This window comes from Mytilus galloprovincialis, chromosome 6 (assembly GCF_965363235.1).
Source record: "Mytilus galloprovincialis chromosome 6, xbMytGall1.hap1.1, whole genome shotgun sequence".
In the NCBI taxonomy this organism is placed as follows: Eukaryota; Metazoa; Mollusca; class Bivalvia; order Mytilida; family Mytilidae; genus Mytilus; species Mytilus galloprovincialis.
The window spans coordinates 66,192,302-66,210,545 of record NC_134843.1 but is presented as its reverse complement, the minus strand read 5'-3'; the positions used below and the strand labels follow the sequence as shown (position 1 = coordinate 66,210,545).

The 18,244-nt window shown below is 32.6% G+C and overlaps 1 protein-coding gene across 3 annotated transcripts; it reads left to right on the top strand.

The window, feature by feature from the left end:
• The first annotated feature begins 827 nt into the window (after positions 1 to 827).
• On the top strand, positions 828 to 16,844 carry LOC143080139 (uncharacterized). 3 transcript variants are annotated; one of them, XM_076255856.1, is made up of 6 exons: positions 828 to 973; positions 9,091 to 9,131; positions 13,301 to 13,438; positions 13,883 to 14,063; positions 15,202 to 15,429; positions 15,904 to 16,844. In XM_076255856.1, exons 1-6 carry the CDS (start codon positions 904 to 906, stop codon positions 15,999 to 16,001), a joined length of 756 nt encoding a protein of 251 aa, XP_076111971.1. In that variant the 5' UTR covers positions 828 to 903; the 3' UTR covers positions 16,002 to 16,844. The 3 variants fall into 3 exon arrangements, with proteins under 3 accessions (XP_076111971.1, XP_076111972.1, XP_076111974.1); XM_076255857.1 differs by lacking the exon at positions 828 to 973 and adding an exon at positions 5,055 to 5,255; XM_076255859.1 differs by lacking the exon at positions 828 to 973 and adding an exon at positions 6,942 to 6,987.
• The last annotated feature ends 1,400 nt before the right edge of the window (positions 16,845 to 18,244 follow it).

Genomic DNA, 18,244 nt, shown 5'->3' with positions numbered 1-18,244 from the left:
CGTGTTAATAACGTTAATCTCATTTTTCTCGATATGGATAAATTATGCAGGAATTTAAAAAAAACATGGACTCGAAGAATAACTCTTAAATTTGCATTGTTCACTCTAATTTTCAATAAGCAAGCACCTAAAATTAAACCAGAGAGCATCTCCATTATATAAAGACATAACAATAACACACAACAGTTTTATTTTAGAAACGTCCTATATATCATGCCTTTTGAAGATCATTGATGTTCCCCAATCCTGCTATATATGGATCCTATGATCTTCAAATAAAAAAATAATCAAATGAATGTGTTGATGGCCTGTTGCAACTGAACATTTCTGACCCTATCCATCATATTATATTTCCCAGTGGCTGTTCCATAGCAGTAATTGTCAATTGTTAATTTGTTTTCATTATGAATCTGCATGAAATATTTGCGACTGAACATAAAGCTTTTAAACAATCAATTAATCATTCAATCTAATTTCAGTTTGGTTCTCAGATTATTATGTTTGAGTAAAAATAATTGAAAATTCAAAACCTAATACAAACATTTCTTCTAAGATATTTGGGGTCAAGTTTTTTTGGAGTGAACCTTTGATACACAGATTCTTTACTATTTTATTTTGAGATGTGCATTCCTTACTGGGCTTAGTGATATATTCAAGATCACTTATCAATATGGTATATATATATATGCTTGTCCACGTTTCGTGATTCTTTAGCATATGTGATGTAGTTTCTGCAATTTTTCTTGCACTATGTGGTCTCCCAGGGTTATGGTCGCGCTACTTTGTGTAACAGTTCCGGTCATGTGACAAATGTTCGGCTATCAAAAAGTTCCTTACTTATACCTACCTGCCAATAATCAGAATATATCAAACTTATACAATTGACAACCCTATGGACTGAAGATGTATAATCAAGAGCCCACTACAAACGAGGAGAATGATTATATCTTTGTCAAAAAACTGAATTTAGAATGTAAGTAGAAGTAATTTATTGTGCCTCATATACCAACGTTTGTTACAAACACTTAAAAACTGCATGGATATACATTGTACCACTTTGTTTACTCAAATTGTAATAATAGCCTTTTTGTCATAGTTTACAAAACTTCAATTTACGTTTAAAATTCTAATTTTAACTGCCCTTTGTATACCAGTATTCAGATATTTGCAGTAGTTAAATACGTTTCATTATGGTTAGCACGCAAGAAACTTGTATAGATATATATATTTGGTTCTATTCTAATTTGATTTTTGAAAGATAACTTTATGGAAATCGATCATTGATGATTTCATACTTGATAGGAGTTTAACAAGGATCTTTAGGGTCATGTAGGTTTAACATAAATACTGTAGGCTGTTGTCAAGAATCAGTATAATATTTTCATCGCTTTCAAATCAAATATAATCTCAGTGTATCTGTAAAAGGATCACATAACCCCACAAAAAGGAAACGTATTTAATTTCACTGACAGATACATTGATGGTGTTGTCTAACTTGGCGGTCTCAGTATAATCTCAGCGTGTTCTTACATTTCATATATATTCTTACAATCCCTGCATTATGAAAAAACTATTCAGACAAAAAAAAATCTGTAAAATATCGATTTGTGTTCTTAATTCGACACAGAAAGGCGAATTAAAATAACTAGAATCTATGTAATGATTAAGTTTTCCTATTGTCAATTTCTCTTTCACGGGTTATTCCCGGTACCATCTGACTAAATTAACAAACGACAGTTTGTAATGACTCTATTGGTGATGCATGTCTTTGGCACAGTCATGCTTACTTGATTGATAAATTTAGTTTGAGATTAAGTTAAATTGTTAGCAGAAGGGTGTAATAAAATTGATAAATTAAAAAAAAAGTGTATACTCTGTTTACTAGATAACATTTTTGTTCCCTATGGAGATTCCGTGTAATGTCAAGTTATCGAAATTCAACTGGGGACTTACTTATACTCAACACCACTTATTGCAGACCATTTTCTGTATTGTTATGGGTTACATTTTATGACTAAAATCAGCAAAGACCCATCGAAACAACATCTGTGGCACCGTTAAAGTCCACAATTCCTCTAAAGTCCATAACACCGCTAAAGTCCACAACAAATTACATGACCGCTAAAGTCCACAACGCCGCTAAAGCAATAATTGCAACTTCAGTTTGTACACTCAAGACATTTACCCTGCCGAACTGACTTTAAATAAAGCTAATACTTACAATGAACACTGCCCTATCCTGAATCTTGATATATATCTATATCTTTAAAGCGAAGCTTTATACAAAAATTTATGATAGAAGGGATGAATTTTCATTCCTATTATTAATTATTCATTTTGATGGTGACGTTCCCTTGTCACTATCTTTTGGTGTTTATATATCAACGTGGTCGATTCGCTAGTGTTTGTAATAACGTTTTTGATTTTAATGAAAGATATCTCTGTATTACTGAAAAATAATAACACTAGGGTTTTAAATTTCACTAAATTTTATCATCGTCACAAGGACATCATTCGTAAATATATATATATAAATCAACATGCATACATCTTATGCGTTCAGGTATTTCACATCCAATCTTTGATGATAATATTCTTTACAAAGCATAAAATATTCGGCATTCACATCAAAAGGCTAACCAAACCTTTAAACAGACTTATTCAGAAGGGATATAGTTACGATACTGTTGTCAGGTCATTAAGGATGGCATATTTAGTTATTAATATTGATTCATTCATAAGGTCTTTGCATCGGAAATAAAAACATGTATTCTAAGACCAGTTGTTGGCATGATAGGGTTGTGTTCTCCTCGTATATTTTATGATGGTATGATACTAAACCCCTAACGTAATTGGGAGAGATCCGTTTGCGCCAAAAATGCGTCCTTTTGCGCCACAACTTTTTTTCTCTAATGCTACGTTTGCGCCACATGTTTTAAAGTTGCATGGTATCGTTTGCGCCAAAAATAAAACATACGATTGCGCCAATTAGAAGTAAAATGACTTCCCTACTACTTTATTTGGACTTGGAACCTGCAAGTTACACGGCAAATGTTTCCTTTTCTGAAATATATCTTCTTAGCTACTGCATGGGTACTGCCCAATTTAATGTATAGTAGCTTGTAACTTCACTTTATTGTCCAAAAACACAAACATTGGAGGTTGAAATGCATAAAACAGTTCATAATAATACCTAATAATAATAAAGCCCATACGCATGGTGGGAACACAGCACTGTGTCATCAACATATGTAGCTAAAACATAATCAGCAAAACTTAAGCTTCTATTTTCTTTTATTCTGGCATATCTTTATTAAATATTCAGCAAAGCAATAAGTTCTATTCTCTCTCTGCACATTGACACTCTGATGCGTCTGAAGTAATTTCTCTCCAGATGCTTATCTTCATGGTGAAATATCTCCGAACATATGATAATTTTAAAGTAAAAAATAATAATAAATATTTATCAATCATTAATATTTATAATAAACATGTAAACAGGTAAATTGGCGCAAATGAGTTCCGAATATTGGCGCAATTGATACATTTGGAAAAAAAAAATTGGCGCAAATGATGCCCATGAAAAACAGTAATTGGCGCAAAAGGACTGCTGCCACGTAATTATAAGGGATTGTGCTTGTTTTTCATATGATGAAGACATAATCTTTCGATCAGCTTTCTTGAGGTCTGGAGCTGGCATGTCAGTAACTGTTAGTTGTCCTTTGTTAATTTATGTATCATTGTCATTTTGCTTGATTTCTTTTGTTGCCTGTTCTGACAACAAATGGAAGTTTTTATCAACCTTGACTGGCTATACAGCCCTTGCACGGTCTGTTCTGACATCGCACTGATTATTTTCTCGCTGTGTTGAACACCCATTGGTGGCCTTTAGCTGTTTTCTGCTCTTTGGTCGGGTTGTTTTCTCTTTGACATATTACCCATTTCCATTTTCAATTTTATTTATTAACCAAGTACAATGGTACATTTGTGATCACCATAGTAACTAAACTTTGCTTAAGGATGCAGTGAAAGGAGATAATTTATTTAAAAGAATGTAGACTTAGAGCCTTTTATGGCCGGCTATGCTGTATGGGCTTTGCACATTGTTGAAGGCCGTACGGTGACCTACTATATAAATGTTAATTTCTGTGTCATTTTGGTTTCTTGTGGCGAGTTGTCTGATTGGAAATCATACCACCTCTTTTTTTTTTTATATTAGAAGTTAGTTTTAACGTCTTTTCGAAATAGCAACATGTTTTAGCCATGGCGTTGTCAGATCAATCAATAAATGATAAACAGTAAGTAATTTTTGAACGATCTGGTAAATCACTTTTGTCAGAACATGATCTAGTTTTTTTTTTTTAATTTATCAATGCTTTTAAAACTATTGAAAAACAAAGAAAAATCTATGAAATTACATTAATTATTCAACAAATAAAGTTTCTTTTATTGTACAGATTCTCGAATTTCGTTTATTTTTTTATTATACCCATCCAGATTTTCGTTACCTTGTTACGTATAATTAGCATTTTTGATTTTTTTCTTTCTTTTTAGTTTTGTTCAAACCAGGAACATATGTCTTGATTATCAGATATACTGTTCCCAGCTCAAACAGAGACATATATTCTCTGGTTCAAATCATTTGATATATATATTTGAAAAAAAATATTTGTGCTTGTTCTTGAGGATCAGTGTTTTTCGTTTTTCGAATTTTCTTCTCTGTTATGTGCGGCTCAGATGTGCGGTTACCTTTTCAATGCTCAGGTCCTCTCTTTTGCGAATTGTTTATTTGATTTGATAGACCTTTGAATACTTTTAATTTACAAGACTTCAGTCTTCTTAATTTATTATGCAGATTTAATGCCTTACGTAAATAATTCTATTGAGATCGATCTTGTAAGATCATGTAAGCTTTCAAATTTTATGAAAGGCATACTTGTTAAATATTAAACGGTGATTTAAACCTAAAATCGAGATGCAAAATCTGGTCTTGTCAAATACGAAAATTTAATCTGATCAAATTGTATTTTACCTGCGGTACAAGTTAATCAATAAACCTTCCGCCAGGTGACGTTACTGTTGTCGTTGATAAACATCTTCACGGATAGATATTGATACGTTGGTGTACATTTCTTCAAGTGGTGTCAATTTTTAAAGGTGTTAATCAGTGAAATTGACATATTACAGCATTGTTTTCATTTACTATTCTGCAACATAATAACATTTCATTACAAATAGTCATAATTTTTAAAAAGGTAAGTGTTTTAAATACATAGAATTTCTTCGTTAGCTCTTTTTTGACGTATAGTTTACCTTAGCAACGAAATAAGATTGTTAGAAGAAAATGTTGAAATATTTTAAAACATCGATTTACACAGTTGCATAGAAATCGATTTCTGATTTGTTGTCATGAATGTATAATAATATGATCGTGTACGAACTTGATAACAATGTACTAATTATGTCCGGGTATTTACTCTATTGCCGTTACTATTTTGATTGGATTAAGGTATAGCGTGTGTATTTCCAATACGGCACAGATTTGTAACTCTATGATCCAAGGAGAATTTACAGAGAATTTTTAAATATAGCTTTTAAGACGTATACCTGTGTATAGTAGGATAAATTGATAGAATAATCGGATTATGATACGTCTGAAAGAAGTCTAATTATAATACTCCTTAAACTCTACAGTCCATTCTTTTCTCTCTCAAAACTTATAAAGCGACTTAGACTAAACATATCTGAACATATGCAATAGGCAGTTGCTATTTGTCCGGCTAGCCGGACGAATAGTACCAGTACTATTTGTCCGGCCAATACAATGCGCATGTCACTATTTGTGTGTGGGTGTAATATTATCTTCAGTAGCACCAGGGGTAGCAAATATTTTAATCTTCTTCATTGTTAGGGCCTAATCTTGCTACTGGTAATCGAAATTGTTGTTTTCTTCATACTAGTATATGGTCCAACGTGGATAACGAATACTTAGAAAAAAATCATATATATATCCCATATTTATTACTTCATCTTTATCTATATATGGCTTTACATTGTAATAAGAGAGAAAAAATTACTTGTAAAACAAACTTAGGGTAGTGTTTGACTCGTGCATTTCGAGTGAACGTAAAGGATTTTGATATTTTGAGATAGAGACGGAAGATTTTTCTACAATGCCCCACCCCCACCCCCATAAAAAAAGTAAACAACACTGTTAAAATCTTATTCAGAAATTCCAGGTGGGATTTTATTTCATTTACGTAAGGGGGTCGGGTGACACGGTGTGTTCCTTTTCCCAAATTCCTCTTTTCTTTTCTTATCCTGATCCCATCTTTGTTTTCCCGTGTATTTCATTACCCCACTTTTTATAATTCTAGTATATCCGACATCTCCACTTTTAGTTTGTAACCTCAACACCCCCCCCCCCCTTTTCGAGGGCTACTTGCAAAATTCATTTTTCGGACTATAACGAAGTTAAGTTTTATTCAGTAACACATGTCATGGTAAAGGCCTTTCTTATCTACTTTTGCTTTGAAAATCTTTTCCACCATTTACACAGCTGTAGCGAGTTGAATAATTTTGTAAATTGACTATATAGTTCTCCGATCAATTATCTTTAATTTCCCATTTTCCTTGTGATTTCGATTTTTTTTTTTAGTCCCTTTTATAAGATTATATCATTCCTTGAAGTTCATACTATCGTATTCCATTGTCAAATTCCGAAAAGTGCAAAATTTAACATAAATTTTGATATCGCCTTTTTCAGTCATGATCTTAAAATTGAAATATCAGTGATCGGATTACACGCGCCCCTTGGTGCTACTAAAGATAATATTACACGCACTTCCGAACACACATTATATGACATGCGCACTGTAATGGCCGGACAAATAGCCCTGACACTATTCGTCCGGCTAGCCGGACAAATAGCCACTCCGTATGCAATAACCACTGATTTTAAAAGGGTGATAGAGTAGGACATAAAAGGTAGGATTCCAACGTTTGTACGATACATGTATAACATATATAATATAGGGAGATGAGGTTTGGTTGCAAATGAAACAACTATCCATAAGGGAATCATAAGGGTAGAATTGAGGTAAATTTAAGCAATTATAGGTAACACTAAGGCCTTCAACAATAAGCTTAATATTAACTTAAAGTCAAACTTGTGATAACGATTAAAGTGGCGGATCCAGAACCTTTTTATAAGGGGACCTGCTGACTGACCTAAGGGGGCCCGCCTCAGTTATTCCATATATAATCAACGAAATATTCCCCACGAAGATATTTTTACATTTCAAAAACGTCTTGATTTAAGAATTAAGGGTAACGTTAAACAAATCGTTAAATATAGAGTATTCTGTTGGCCAATTATTCGTTAAGTTCAAGTTTAATGTGTAAACATTCAATTTGTCTCAATATAAATCAAACAAAACTACATTTGAAAAGAAAAATGTTATTTTAATTTGCATAATATAGATTTGCCGTTTAAATGTAATGTGAAATTTTAATTCATTTATCTATGTTCTTTAGTCGATGTATACTAGTAATTCATTCACGTTCCGCTGTCTGATTCTATAAATAAAAAAAATAAAGGCATCTACATGTTTTCCTGTTGCTGAGTGTCAGTATTCGTATATCCTTTTATCCACATATTTCTATTTAAAGAGGTAAGGTCAATTTCTGCTGCATTAATATGTACTAGTATTTCATTAGCATGGCATTTAAACAAAACTTGGCTTGCGATTTGCATAAATTATCGATATTGCGTCTTTATATTTGTAATTTGAGTTTCTGACAACACGAATGTCATACAAATGTATACATGTATTATCACTGGACTAATATATATTTGTTTAGGGGCCAGCTGAAGGACGCCTCCGGGTGCGCGAATTTCTCGCTACATTGAAGACCTGTTGGTGACCCTCTGCTGTTGTTTTTTATTTGGTAGGGTTGTTGTCTCTTTGACACATTCCCCATTTCCATTCTCAATTTTATGAACATTTTAACAAATAATTATAAATCATACATGTAAATGCCCATTTATGAAAATTACACTATCGCTGAATTCGGCAAGATTTGAGTACTTGTTCAAAGATAAATAAATAGGAAAGACATTATAAACCAAAACCAATCTAAAGTTCGTTCTTGGTGTCCTTTAATAACAAAAAGTAGCGATTTTTTAACATATATTTAGAAGTGTTTAAAATCATGTATACCCGGTTGCATAACATTTACATTTGAATGGTATTTGTAAAGATTTTGAAAAATCTTTTAAGTATACCATTTAACTGTAAAAAATGTTTTTACATATATCATTTGGACTTTAAATTACATGTATATGATGGTTATAAAGCCCATTAGCAGGTACTTATCGGTACTTGCAAGATATAAGAGATACATTTACAGTTCATAAATTTTCAATTGTAATTCACTTTGGTTGCAACTCCCTAAAGTGAAGACGAATCTTAGTAGATGTTGATTGTTCCGTTTCAGAGGTACTTTAGTTTATTTACCTCTTGCAATCATTTGATACTTTAGACTTTATCAAGATCCGACCTCTAGTGAACTGTTAATAAAAGAAATTCCAGAAACACATTACATGCACACAGAAATCGGTATCAAACTACTTATTCATTTTTTTCTCTCAAAATTTCAACAACTTTCAAACACGGATTCTGAATCACTTATGTTTTCTACATAGAACAATGTGTTTTTTTTTACTTTCAATCTATTTATCTTTCTTTATAAATCAACAATGCATACAGGGAAAATTAGTGTCAATCTGTCATTTCGGGTCCTTTTATAGCTTATTATGCGTGATGGGCTTTGCTCATTGTAGAAGGTTGTCCGGTAAACTATAGTTATTATTTTTTTTGCCATTTGGTCTCTTGTGAAGAGTTGTGTCATTGGCAATCACACCACATCTTTTTTTTTATAATCAAGTTAAATGTTCCCGCTCTTATATATGATGAACGAGGTTCAACTGTCTGCTTTTAATTGTTTTACTTTTATCTCAATGATTTGGTTTTCGATAATTTCGCATATTTTACAAAATGATAATAAAACAGTTTTATTATGTTTTAGGGGCAATGCCAGGTGATAAAAAGGGAAGCTGTGGGTCACAGGTAAGTTTCGTGTATATTATTATGATTGGTATAGCTAAATTATGCATCATTTTCCCGTAAAATGGTAAATTCCTTACATTCAAATGTTTCTTTTAATTTGTTCTATATACACTCTAAAGATATACTAACATGTCTGCATATATATTACTAGTATCACGAAAGAGTTGTCGTGTATTGCTTGATCGGCTATATAAGGTTATAATATTGAAAGGAAACACATGGAGAAGCCTGCTTGACTAACAGCCCACGCCCGATTGCCTTTATCAACCAAAACACAATTTAACAAGATTTAAAGTCGGCAAAGCTTCGACAACTGCAAAATAAGGCACCAGGTACTTTGGAATTAAGGTAACCGATAAATGGGGTATGACTACGCTGAATTTGGTTGGGGTGTACAATGTAGTAGTTTTCTTCGATAACCACATTCCAATCAGTAATATAAAGAAATGGGTATCTCAACTTTCAAAATGTTTGTTTTTGAAAAAAAAACATGTAGCATTTAACAAAAAAAATTGTAAGGGTTCCGCGGAACCCCGTGTCTCGCCTACTTTCGCTGTTAATCACACACTCAACAAAAATGATGAAAAAAATCAATAAAGATATTCCTCTCGATACTATCTTTTGATTGTCAGAAGCTTCTGTCCAAGTTTTGTAAAAATCCAGGATAGTTTAAGAATCTTAAAAATGTTTTAAAAACTTTAACTGCAGACTGTATGTAATGTTAACTGGAAGAAAATTTAAGTCCGTTTATAAGTAAAATACAGAAAAAATGGAATTCTATTTTTACTAAATTTACTTCTGGATACTATCTTATGATTAGAAACATGCTTCTGTCCAAGTTTGGTAATAGATACTTATTTAGATGACATTTGGATTTGGTTTGAACCCCACCGCCCCCTAAATCTACCGTAGTCAAGTTTGCAATTCTGTTTATCGTCATATCAAGAGACTGAAATAAGAAAAGGTTTAACAATAAAACATATTTAAAACTATTCTTGAATTTGTCAAAAGTCAAGTACCTATCCAAATATTACAATTATGAGAACACTGATTATATAATAATTTAAAGAATTGTCATGTAAATAACAATTCCTTCTACAAACAGTTAAAAAATTCAGCTATATAATTAAGTTGGATTCCCATTGATCAAGTACAAATTGTAATTGAGCCTTTCTTGACATACATTGACACCATACAATGTGAACATTTGCTTAACACACATATATATTCAATAATAGTATACAAATTACATATCATTTACATTTACTGTTAACAAAGGATATTCCTTTAAATACAATTCAAAGACTGTTTTGAAATGTCAAGGTTCTTTTTTAAAATCGTATAATCATCATGCTTCAGAAATTCTTTTTAACAAATCTATACAAACAAAACAAGGTTTAGTCCACCATTTCTATATAAGCAAATGCGTGTACCAAGTTGGGTATATGACAGTTGTTTTTCTTCCGTTTGATGTGTTTGAACTTTTGGTTTTGTCATCTGATAAGGGACATATAGTTTTGATTTTCCTTTTCGGAATTTTTGAAATTTTGTTTTGTATCAAGCTGTTTGTGAATACGTTTGAATTGCACCTCCGATATCCATGCTTGCATTTTGTTGGAACCATTGCTAAGGTATAACACAGCTGCAAATGTACAGTCTAATTAAACTCCATGGTAGTTGACACATAACTCTATCCATATTTAAACAAAGCACACTGCATGTATTAAGAATTTAGAATATGGACAAACGGTATGAATTATTCATGCTGAAATTCTTATCTGAATAAAAGCTCTTAGAAACTACGCAATAGTCAATAATTTTGACACGATACTTTCTAAATGGATGGAGCATTTGGTTTTGCTTTAAATCTATATGAAGCGATTCTCATGGTTGCACCTTTTAACCAGGGGCGGATCCAGGATTTTGGAAAGGGGGGGCGAAGAAACCTAAAATCGCCGAGCGAAGCGAGGCGAAAAATTTTTGGGACCTTTTTTAGAATAAAAACATAAAATAAGTGTAAAATGCACTTTTTAAACGGTTCTTGACTTTGGGCATGTATATTTTATAGTTGCTGTAAAGTGTAAGGGTTGGACATTTTTTATGCCGTATTCTCCACATTAATTGTCTATTATGAAATGATGGGATGATCCAAAGCTGTGGACTAATATATTTGATGTCACGAGACTTGCCAGTCAAAAATGGACATGGAAAATTCTCGTTTGTTGTATGTTTAGTTAGTATCAAGATATACGCCGGGCTATTCGATGAAATTTACAATACGACCGACACGAGTTAAGAAACAAACAGACAATTTTTATCCAAATGTTTGGTAGAAATGTTTCCGCCAACAAGGAAAGTGAGGGGTTCCAAATCAACCAAAGGCTACGAATGAGTCTGAAATGACAACGAATTTATGAATGACGGTCGAAAAATGGAGACATTAAGGCAACACTCAGCAGTATGCAGTCGGGCCTTGAACAAAGTATTCAATAAATCAGTTCGGCGAAACAGACATTTCGTTCAGATATGGGATTTACATGCAAAACCCCGGCCACCAAAAAATTACGCCCGTTTATTAATCATCATGTTCATTTAATTCTAAAAAAAATCTGTTGGAAATTTTGGTTTCAAATGGCAAAAAAGTGGACAAGATTATTGTTTTCAATCCTGATACGACAAGATTTTTTGTTTAAGGCAAAAAGAGTGTCAGAACTTTTCCTCTCATACATCTCAGACTGCCCCCTCAAATCAAATGGTCCGTACTTTAGATCTTAAGCTTACTGACAGAGGATCATTATTCAGCTATCTTATTAATAGGCTTGACCGTGTAAATAATATTGCTGTGGAACTTTTTTGTTCCTGACATTATAATAGAGTATTACTTTCTGTTTGGTGGAATTGTGAAATAGATGTCAGTACGTTCTTGCTCAATCCTTGTCACTTTGAAGGTGTCATTCTTGTCACCCTCAGCATAAGCAATTTGTTACTGTAATTTGATTTTCAAATTGACATAGTGACGTTTTTTTGACGCACTGGTTTACTCCACCGTAGCGAATCAGAGGACTTTGGCATAACCAATAATATATAACAGTAAATACGAGCGAAAAATATCTTTATAAGTAAAGAATTGCCACATAAAAACTAAATACACGGGAAATATCAAAGTTCACGAAGTCTTGTCTGATTAAATTTTACAAAAAAAAAAAAAAAAAAGTCCAAGCAAAAAGGGGGGGCGTACGCCCTCTACGCCCCCCTCTGGATCCGCCACTGTTAACGGCGGATAAAGGATAATAAAGGCTGAAAGCACAATGCATGTATGTGTTTGTCTCTTTTCACTTTTCAGTCAAATAATTTTAATTGTTTTTCACTATTTATAATTGCTTTAAAAAGTTTGAAAGTTGAATATACATTTCCCGCCCTTTTACAGTTTTGCTCTTGTTATAAAATTGAGAATGGAAATGGGGAATGTGCCAAAGAGACAACAACCCGACCATAGAAAAAAACAACAGCAGAAGGTCACCAACAGGTCTTCAATGTAGCGAGAAATTCCCGTACCCGGAGGCGTCCTTCAGCTGGCTCCTAAACAAATATATACTAGTTCAGTGATAATGAACGCCATACTTATTTCCAAATTGTACACAAGAAACTAAAATTAAAATAATACAAGACTAACAAAGGTCAGAGGCTACTGACTATGTACAGTTCCCTGACCTTTAAGTTTTGCTTTGGTGATACATTTATAAATAAAATATGGTGTTTTGTAAAAATGTACATGTACGTCAAAAAGACAGCACCCCAAAAACTGAAGACAACCATGAGTCAACATAAGGTCTTCACCTATGTTTATTCATTCATACTTTCAATAATCTTAGCTTTTACCCTGGTTTTGACACGTCATTTTGATAAATTATTCCTGTAAAATGTGTCGTAAGACATATATTAAAAAAGGATGACATTTAGCTTGTTGCCTCTTTTAAAACTTTGTTCTCATTAATTTTGCAAAACTTTGTTTTCCGTCTGTTTGTTTGTTTATTGAATCATACGGTGTACTGTATATAACTGGTGATAGATGATCAACACAATTCATCAGAAACTTTTTGTTTGAATGACAATATCAAATTCCCATATATATACTCAACTCTATTAATTTATTAATATAATTTTTCTAGTACGAAAAAGCAAAAGATGAAGTTTACGTGCTGATGAGATTTAGGAACGAGGTTTGTGAACTGGTGAGAACGGCCTGTTATAGAGAAAAGAAAGTCATCGAAAATTATAATGGAAGAGTTCTGGGACTTGCTTCAGGGGTAAGTGGAATATAGTATGTTAATTTACAAAAGTTTTCGTTAATTCGAGACACGTGAAACATATAGCGTTTAGTAACTGACGACCAGATCGAGTACAAGGATTACCTATAATTGACATGTCTTCTTTAAAGTTTCACAAGAAAGGTCAATGATAAAATCCGCCGTGAAGACGTTTAAGACAGTCGTCCATGAAATACAAAAACAAAGTAAAATTTATTTTATGAAAGAACTTACTGTATTCGGAAAATCATTAGAAAAGAAAATATAGCTTCTTTTGATACTAGTGTCTCTATGGACAAATCGTATAGTTTAGTTCCTTGTTAATGACATGTGCTAAATGTATTCCAACTGTCCTTAGTTTTTCGTCCACCACATTTGGAAATTGTTACATGAAAGAGAATGACTATTGCTAGCTGAGTAATTTTATGCTTCTAATCATTGCAGGTGACAATATACGAGGGTAACTGGCCATGCAATCAAGGAGTATTATTGATGCAATTTGTCAACAAAGAATGTGCTGAGCGGTGGCTTAACAGTGACAGAAAATTCCGGGATAAAGAGTGGCCATTACCATCATCAAGTTTAGAGATTATCATTGCACCATTGAAATATAAGCCCCCAAAAAGTAAGCACTATCATGCATTTTGTTAAAAGTCTTGAAATTCATTTTTATTTTGTAGTTTGGGGACATAAATAAGTAGTCCTGAACGTTGAAAGGTTGAATTATTGTTTGATGGAATCATACCGTCCAACATTAGATAAATAAAAGTGCTTGTGTATTGGAAAACCCACCATAGCCATGGCAAATACATAGTTTTAGCAATATAAATCACTGTCTACTAGAATGTACTCTTCTTTGTGGCTTATATCTGGGATTATTTTTACTTTGGCTACTCAGGGGTAATGTAGAACTTATTTTATTTGATTGCATGATGCTCCATTCAACGGGAATTTAATGACTTTTAGTAAAAAATAGTACATTCTTGGTTGCCTTTTCTTGTTGCAAGATGTCATTCGGACATTTGGCACTAAATAAAGGCATGCAATTATCCTTAAAAATTAAATTTATGACCCCTTCCCTTGATATATGAGTGTGTACTATCATTGAAACTTAGTATCATTAGCCTACATAAGCTTTCGAGTGCAATATGGTTTACATAAAGAGAGGACCAACATGCCTGGATTTGTCTTCATGATCCTTTATACAATATAGAACTAAAACATGTCAATATTTAGAATAAATATCAGAAATGTAAAATGTTTATAAGGAAAAAGAGAAATTTTAAAACAATAATATTTTTTCTAATGTGATTAAGCTTTATTAACGATTGGCTTGTTACCTCATATGAGTTACACTGTCTGTATTTGTATCTGTATTTCCCACTTCTGAATATAGATGGGTACGTCACAGATTGTTTTCGGCTATTTATACACTATCCTATTGTAGTGTAATTTCACGTTTATTTACGGATTCATTGCTCAACTGTAGTGTCCAAATTGTTTTTTTAACAACAGTGATTGTATTTCTTGTTTCATATTGTTGTTCTGTTGTATTGACTTCCTAACACTAGCTATATCGTTTTTGCGCTTGTTTTAAAACATATATTATGTACGTTGAGTTTAAAATACGTGCAACAAAGTTAATTTACACATACAAAATATTTTCCCCGAGTGCAATGTGTTTTATGTATCAATTCAGACTATTTCTTACCTACGTGCACATACTAAAATTCATCAACATATATGGATTATTTCTTTTCCAGGTCATTTAACTTTCCAGCTTATAGAATTGTCTGATTTTATGGATGCGCAGTTCCAGGACCGATATGTTGACAAAGTAACCCCATTACTGGACAGTTTTCATGTAAAACATGGCGTCGTGGCTTCTTATGACATCGATGGTTTTAGAAATGGTTGGTTTAAAAGGGGAAGTTACTGTGTATTGAATGCATATGATTCCCCATCAAATGTGGACGCATTATATTACTCAGGTACGTATCTTCAATTTTAATACGACGTTCTGCTTACTTTTTGTAAACGAATCCATATAAAAATTCCAATTAAACATGGGAGGCATTTGCAATAATACGTAGTATGTTGCAACACTGATAGCTTGGTAGAGTTGAAAGCCTTTTAATTGTATAATACATTATTTTTACATTAAGAACGATTAACTTTATGAACCAAAAACTGGATTGCCTTAGATAGTAAATCACATGATAACTTAGACTAGGAGCTGGAAAGCTGTTATATACTAAAAGAATGAGTACATCTAACACTTATGCAAATCCACAAATAGATGACGACCAGCACTACCACAGAGACAACTTAGCAAACTAGACCTAATATATATGAACATAATGCACATTATTTTGAAGTTATTTCAGATCAAACAAAAATGAAAGAGAAACACGTTATCCTGGTCATTAGGCTGTATATCAAAACATATTCTTTTCACTTTGCAGATCAATACGGTTCATTAAAAGAATACAGACAATCAGCCTGTAGGACAGAAAATGTAGTTTTTACGTTGGATCCTGAGCTGAAGCCACCAAAGGAGTAGTGTAATAACAGTCTTATTTTTCTTGCATTTCTGTATAGTAACTTACCTCATTAACCAAACTTTCTACCGGAAGAGAACATAGATTATAGAGTATAAACGTTTTCTAGATCTTTCTTGACCTTGATATTCCGTCCATGAAACGCTTGCATTGTTGGTATTTTTACTGGTAACAACAAGGGACACAACTCCTATGATATAGCTATATTAGCATAGATTTAACCACATTATTGGAGTTGTATAATCAAAACAAATCACTGTTTATTATTTTTGCAATTCTTCTCTAGTTAGATAAGTCCATTTTCAAACTTCTGTTTACAAGTATATAAACATAAAAACGATATTACCACTGTCTGCAAAGTGAGTAAGAAATTTCCACATTAGATTAATGTTAAAATTTTGCAATGGTAAAAGACTGTTTGCATATATCAAAATTTAATTTGAAACATATCATTGATTCATTGTTTGCTGTAACTTGATATGGTGTTTTGGGGTTTTACTTATATGTGAATTTCTTGTATATGATGCAAAAGCACAAATTAATAACATACACAAATGCATGTGTCCTCAATATATAAACAGAATAGTCGCAATATAAGTTTAGCAAACAGGATTTTTCCAAAATGTTTGCTTTTGAAAAGTTTAAGAAAAAAACATTCTTTACTATGATGTCTCTATTACAGAAAACCAAGCTGTGATATTTGTTAGCATATTGCAATACACAAATATATATTTTGGAAGTTGCTTACATTTATTTTTTGTCCAGAACAGTTTCTTATTATTGTTATTTTTTTTATGTACGAGACGATTATTATGTAGATGTAGATAATAAATCTTTGTATTACATGTTTGTCAGCTTTCTGCACGGGGCTTTCTGTAAAAGTAAAATAAAACAAAATACTGAGCTCCGAGGAAAATTCGAAATGGAAAGTCCCTAATAAAATGTCAAAAAACAAAAGCTCAAACACATTAAACGAATGAATATCAACTATCATATTCCTGGCTTGGTACAGACATTTCCTTATATAGAAAATCATTGTCTAGTTCAGTTAATCCTATTGCCGCTTTGACATTTTGTCTTATATATGGAAACGATACATTATACAAAACAAACATTGATATTCACATTGCAAAATGTTTCTGCTACTTGAAAAAATTTCTGCGAAACTTTCTGTATATATTCAATTAAAGCGCATCACAAGTACGCTAAGTTTAGTCCCATATATAATTGTTATTCACGGTACTGGAAGACTAGCCCCTTTTCTGGTTTTCCTTATTAAACGGAAACAGTTTGGCTTTGCTTTTTGGACCTTTTTGATTATAGCTCTTTATCTTTTATATAAGCTTTGGATTTCAAATATTTTGGCCACGAGCATCACTGAAGAGACGTGTATTGTCGAAATGCGCATCTGGTGCAGGAAAATTGGTATTGTTAATGTTATTACTACTAATGGGTCGACGCCTCTGCTGGTGGACTGTTAGTCCCCGAGGGTATCACCAGCCCAGTAGCCAGTACCGAAGTACTGGCATTGGCATGAAAATACGGATTTTTTGTGTTATCAAAATTTGCTGTTACAAAATGTAAGAAATTATTATAAATTAAGGAATGTATCTCCCTCATGCAAAGCTCTGATTCCTTTCATGGATTTGGCTTTACTTTTTGGACCTTTTTGATTATAGCTCTTCATCTTTTATATAAGCTTTGGATTTCAAATATTTTGGCCACGAACATCACTGAAGAGACATGTATTGTCGAAATGCGCATCTGGTATAGGAAAATTGGTATTGTTAATGTGTTCACTAGATTAGTTTGTCTATTGTTAACTTATGCGTTATAGGCTCAGCACCCTCCAAAAAATAAAAAATAAACCACTCATTTGACGAAAACAAATTTTTCATCAATTTATCTGTTAATATCCCATTTAATTTGATTCATACACTCAAACAGACTTGACAAATCGACTAATACATTAATTTCAAACGATCATGATAATCCTTTTCTTACCACCCACCAAGGTCGCACTAGTGGTATGTTGTGTAATTTTAACACGATCTGACTTGAGAAACGCTTATCTATTTAGTTGGTTACTGAAAAATTAAATGAAATTAGTTTGATTTTATGTTCATTTGACAAGACAACTTTTCCCCATAAGTATTAAAGAGTTACAATGATGATTTTAACAAACAAAATATCATGGAATGGGTAATGAAGTGATGTAGCCCAGTAGTCAGCACTTCTGTGTTGA